This window comes from Cicer arietinum, chromosome 7 (assembly GCF_000331145.2).
Source record: "Cicer arietinum cultivar CDC Frontier isolate Library 1 chromosome 7, Cicar.CDCFrontier_v2.0, whole genome shotgun sequence".
Lineage (NCBI taxonomy): Eukaryota > Viridiplantae > Streptophyta > Magnoliopsida > Fabales > Fabaceae > Cicer > Cicer arietinum.
The window spans coordinates 46,624,288-46,629,226 of NC_021166.2; the positions used below are offsets into that span (position 1 = coordinate 46,624,288).

General features: G+C 30.7%; 2 protein-coding genes across 2 annotated transcripts; both read right to left on the reverse strand.

The window, feature by feature from the left end:
* Positions 1–721: 721 nt before the first annotated feature.
* On the reverse strand, positions 722–3,251 carry LOC113787671 (mediator of RNA polymerase II transcription subunit 15a-like). The gene is made up of 4 exons (XM_027336646.2): positions 3,115–3,251; positions 2,786–2,986; positions 2,612–2,700; positions 722–1,361 (listed from the first exon to the last, which is right to left on the reverse strand). The coding sequence occupies exons 1-4, from the start codon at positions 3,247–3,249 to the stop codon at positions 1,160–1,162; spliced, it is 627 nt and encodes a 208-aa protein (XP_027192447.2). The 5' UTR covers positions 3,250–3,251; the 3' UTR covers positions 722–1,159.
* Positions 3,252–3,270: 19 nt separating this feature from the next.
* Positions 3,271–4,077, reverse strand: LOC140918817 (uncharacterized). Its single transcript, XM_073363616.1, has 3 exons — positions 3,898–4,077; positions 3,611–3,801; positions 3,271–3,498 (listed from the first exon to the last, which is right to left on the reverse strand). The coding sequence occupies exons 1-3, from the start codon at positions 3,974–3,976 to the stop codon at positions 3,271–3,273; spliced, it is 498 nt and encodes a 165-aa protein (XP_073219717.1). The 5' UTR covers positions 3,977–4,077.
* Positions 4,078–4,939: the final 862 nt, after the last annotated feature.

Sequence of the window (4,939 nt, forward strand, 5' to 3'; positions counted from 1 at the left end):
AAATATTTAAAATGACCCTCTCGGACGAGTTTTCATGGAACAAGATGGTTCCATTAAATGTGTCTTTTTGCTTGGCGACTCTTTAGTGATAGACTTTCCACGATGGACGATCTTGTTAAGCTTGGTGTTGTGGAATCTTTGAATCATTTGTTTCGTAGAATGTTCTCTATCTGGGAAGGTGTGGACTTTAGTGTTGAATCGGTTTGGTATATATTTTTCCCTACCTAATCAGATTCATCATCGTGCCTTTTTTTGTTTTTGGATTATTTATGGGGTAAACAGTATTGTGATTGGCTTATGGTGATTTGGTAGGCTGGTGTTTGGTCTATGAAATCACAATGTTTTTAAGCATCAAGAATGTGTGTATTAATTAGTAACTTGGTAAATTCCTAAAAAATAAAGTGACTTTGTATAACATGTTATACTTTTGTCTTGGTGGTAGCTTAAATATCATGTTAAAGGATTTAACATGGAACTTCATCAGTGGTGGCCCAAAAGATAATTGTAAAGGCCTAAACCGCAAGCAATTTCACCTAATCTTACTTTACTAGTCCCAATACGCCAAGGGGTCTCTCCAAGGAAGGTTTCAGGGAGATTTGAACACTTTCTCATACAATTACAAAGGTGTTTTCAAGTCTAGATCCTTAACCACTTGTAGTAACAAAAAAATGGTTTAACAAGGCAACAATCATTATCAAGAAAATGGTCTCATATACCAAAGTTACAAAACCCTTTGAAGTTCTTTATGTATGTAATCATAGCTTCCAATTTTTCCCATAAATACAAACAAGCATAACCATGAACATCTTACTTATACAACTAAAATTTTCAAGTTCATCAAACCAATAAGTCTTGAATTATCCTGAAGGGTCTTTGTGAGTTGGATTTTGAAGACAAGATTTTAGAAGTTTTTGGAGGACTAAACTTATCTTTTAATATATATGATATTTTAAATTTTTTGAAAGAACAACATGATAAATGAGTATATAATATCACGTTGTTCTTTCAATTTTTCTTATATATCAAATATATGTGAAAATTAAACTTAATCTTCCATAAGCCTTTCATTTAAAACTCTTCAAAAACCAGCTTGCAAATAGACCCTAAATTTTCATACTTCTACACAGAACTGTTCTGCAGAATTACCAAACAGCAGAAGTCAGAATCGACAAACCTCCCAACCTCCATGCACTGAGGTAAATGTTCCACCACCAATAGTAAGTGCATACTCATTGATTGCTTCTCTAGCACAACGTTCCCATAATCTTGTTATATCTTTAAGAACCCATGGTTGATTCATGCTTTGGAGATTAAATCTCAGCTTTGCTTTTGTTCTCTCTGTTAGAGCTCTCAGGTCATCACTGTTCAATTCAAACACAAATTAAGGTCAACAACTATTGCAAATAATCCATTATATATATGTATGCTGATGTATAGTCAATTCAAAAGAGCTAGTAGCACAATCATATGTCTATTATTTTTTTAATAATATGATTTATATTATTTATATATTTAGCTTATTAAATTTTCTTTTTGGAGGATAGTCTTAAAATTTGAGTTAAGTTTCACTCAAAATACGTTCTTGCTTTATTTTTATTCAACATAAAATTTGAATTTTTCTCAATACACTATCTTACGTCAAATACTATTGAGTTAGATGCGTAGTTATAGATGAACCAATAGATACGGTCTAATATCATATTAGATTTTTATGTATAGTTTAATTAATCTTTTCAAAATATAAAAGAATGTCTATGCACAACTTATAATTTTTTTAATATGAAGAAGTCTCATTTAAAGTCGACAAATTACATTGCATATGAAATAAAATGGAAATGCTAACAAAACATATAAAATGAAAATTATTTCAATATATTAAGGGTAAAGATGGGGAACATGAGACCAAAACTTTGAGAATCCATTCATTAGATTTGGTGACTTTAATAACAATACAGTAGAAGAACAGAATTATTTTGTTTTTTTTACAAAATTATTCTACCACATCTCATCATAATGTCACATTGTACTATTATTTACAAAATCATGCACAAATATCTATATATAATAAAATAAGATTGAAGGTATCTATAAAAAGATTTCATACATGCATATAGATATTAATTCTTTTTCAAATGCCAAAGTTTGTTTTATGGGCCATTAAAACTTCTTGTTTGCTTAAAAGCACAAACCGCATAGCTTCAAAGTAATTAAAACCATAAAACCAAACACATAAGTACTTCCTAATTTATATCATCTATCACCTTTAATGTGTCACACTAACGTCTACATGTAACACATGTGTTGAATATATCTACGTTACATTTTGATGGTTCTGATTTCAATATAGTGTATGGTAAATGAACATTACTCTGTTTCATTAATATCTAAAATAGCCTATAATAGTAGGAAGTAATAACTTTATGATCATGTTTCCTGAGTTTAGTTAGAAATAAATAATTCACTCAAAAGTATACAAACAACATAGATAGGTAGTTGCTTAAAATATATAAATAAAAAAGAATACAATATATTTTTTTTGCAACATTAGTAATTAGTACTGTTAATATTGTTCGTATTTTTTTAGAGAAAGAATACAATTATAATCTCTAACCTGATTTCAAACGGCAATTCGTCAAGAATAACAAGAGAGGAAGATGGATAACTTGGAGGAACAAGCAACCGTAGCGGTGTGATCAATGACTGCAGAACAAGTTTACATAATCAATGAGATGAAAATCAAAATAATCAATATGAATAGTTCAAAACATAATTTAAAATCATTCACCTTTTTATCAGTAGTGAACTCATATACGAGGTTCTGACTGATACTCACTGCATTGAAAATTATTTTAATAACTAATCCTTCAGTTTGCTCAGTAGCTATTCCAAATGGTTGTTCGATATTATCCTTTTCATCGATAATGACCTCACAATCGATAAATCGATTGTTTATCTCTTTTATTTCTGCTAAAAGATGTTTATTTTCCTGCAAGAGTTTAACAATGTTGATATTTAAGGAATAAGAAAAATAATGTGTATAATGGAAAAGAACATTTAACTATACTCTTCTAGTAACGTAAAAAAAAAAAAAAAGAAAGAAAAGAAGAAGATTACCGCATTTCTAGGACGTTTTGCTTGAAACGTGAATGAATTGAAGTCAGATTCCTCAGTGTTAGTCGACTGGTTGCCAAAATTCGTTACATTCAAGAATGTTGAATCAAAGGCCGTTGCTACAAAGCTGCGAGGCATTTTCCATCCTGTGGGAACAAATCAATCAAAGTCACAATCTTGCAGATGAACATGCATCGATATCAAATGCGAATTATGTGCTAATTTAACCCTACCTTCTGGAATATGAAGGATTGGTAATCCTAGTTCATCTACCATATCTGGCAGTGCACCGATGAATGCTGCCGCCGGTAATGCATCACTCAAACGGACTACCTCTTCAATGTCACTAACCGATGCCCTCAGTGCTTCAGGTGAAATGTTGGTCAGCTGTAAAAAAATTCAGAATCATAGAATTTACTATGTAATCAGCACACAACATTATGAGTCAGATGAAACAAAAAAATATATATTAAGGAGCAGGCACAAGTTTTAGGTCAACCGCTTTAATTAATCGCTGCATCTCAGGACTTGGCTCTTCTTCAGAAACGACGGAAGATTTTTGAGAAAATTGATTGTTGTTGTCTTTACTCATGGGAGAAGATGAAATCCTCGAAGGGTTGATGCTTACATTGAATGCTCCAGTTTCTTGTTGTGCAAGCTTTGTTTGCTCTTGTACAGCATTGCCAGGTTCTTGAGATTGAAATATAGTAAATAAATGTTTGCTAGTAAACTCTGATGTATAGAACATATAAAAGATCATTGAAAAAATTACAATTTGATTTTTACCTTTTGCGAACGAAGGTTGATTTGAATGCGGTTGTGAATTGCCAATTTGTACTGCCACTCGGGGCTCTTGCAAATGCATATTGTTCTGCAAAGAAATTTGCTTTGTCACATGATTTTTCTTTGTTTTAAATACTTGGGGGCAAATGGCGATAGTTTCGTTTAGAAAATTACAGTTTGTGAATTTTTAGAATTTGAAGGGCCAAGTGGTTGCTTGAATTGCAAGTCAGATGTCTGATTTCCTTGATTATTTGGAGAAACGGTCTTTAAAAGCATTTCTATGTAATGTTCTGCTTCGCCTGCTCGATCCTTGATCTCAGTGGTAATCTGACTTTTGTTCATATCAAAGAGTGAAAAAAGGTATTCCATTGCAGTCTTATTGTTTTTGAATTTTGCCAATTCTTTGCTGCTAATATATTGAGTAGAAGACTCAAACTGAAAAAATTTAATATAAACAGGAAAAAAAAGTAGTAATAAGAAGACAATTTTCAAATTAGAATTTTCAAGAAGCACAGTAATTTTTCTTTAAAATTTCACAAACCTCTTGAAGTTTGATAGTAATCTTTTGGTAAAGGGGAGCAAGTTGTCTGTAATATTTGTCTTTCAATTTTTGAAACTGCAATAAAAAAATAACAAAAGATATGTAGTTGAAAACTTAAGAGTGTGGTTTATCTGCGGCGAATACACACAAACAATATACACAGAAATAAAATTATATATAAAATTTTGCTTTAAATGTAATATATATAAATATGAAGTATGTTAAGTGCTAATCACTCAAGTAATTTGAGGAATCTATGTTAGTTGTTGAAATTTCAACTACATAATTTATCAATAATGGTAGTTCAATTGGAAAAACAAAGTTTTGTCAATGCAAATGTCTTTAAGTATGGAACAAAATATCAACTTCATAAAAAAAAAAGTAAGATATTAATGATTTTATATATGGAATGCATCTGGTCTCATACTATAATTATTAAATGTAACTTCATAAGTGAGCATTTTTTGTTGTAATAGTTAGTTAGAAAGTTACTATGTTTAGTTC

What these genes read in the sequence shown, in the direction of transcription:
- LOC113787671 (XM_027336646.2), bottom strand. Translation starts at nt 3,249, where the DNA reads ATGCCTCGCAGCTTTGTAGCAACGGCCTTTGATTCAACATTCTTGAAT. An exon ending in CAAAACGTCCTAGAAATGCG is followed by an intron (nt 2,987 to 3,114) that starts GTAATCTTCTTC and finishes AAACTCTTGCAG; the next exon opens with GAAAATAAACATCTTTTAGC. An exon ending in GAATTGCCGTTTGAAATCAG is followed by an intron (nt 1,362 to 2,611) that starts GTTAGAGATTAT and finishes TGAATTGAACAG; the next exon opens with TGATGACCTGAGAGCTCTAA.
- LOC140918817 (XM_073363616.1), bottom strand. Translation starts at nt 3,976, where the DNA reads ATGCATTTGCAAGAGCCCCGAGTGGCAGTACAAATTGGCAATTCACAA. An exon ending in TCAACCTTCGTTCGCAAAAG is followed by an intron (nt 3,802 to 3,897) that starts GTAAAAATCAAA and finishes TTCAATCTCAAG; the next exon opens with AACCTGGCAATGCTGTACAA. An exon ending in TGCAGCGATTAATTAAAGCG is followed by an intron (nt 3,499 to 3,610) that starts GTTGACCTAAAA and finishes ATTTTTTTACAG; the next exon opens with CTGACCAACATTTCACCTGA.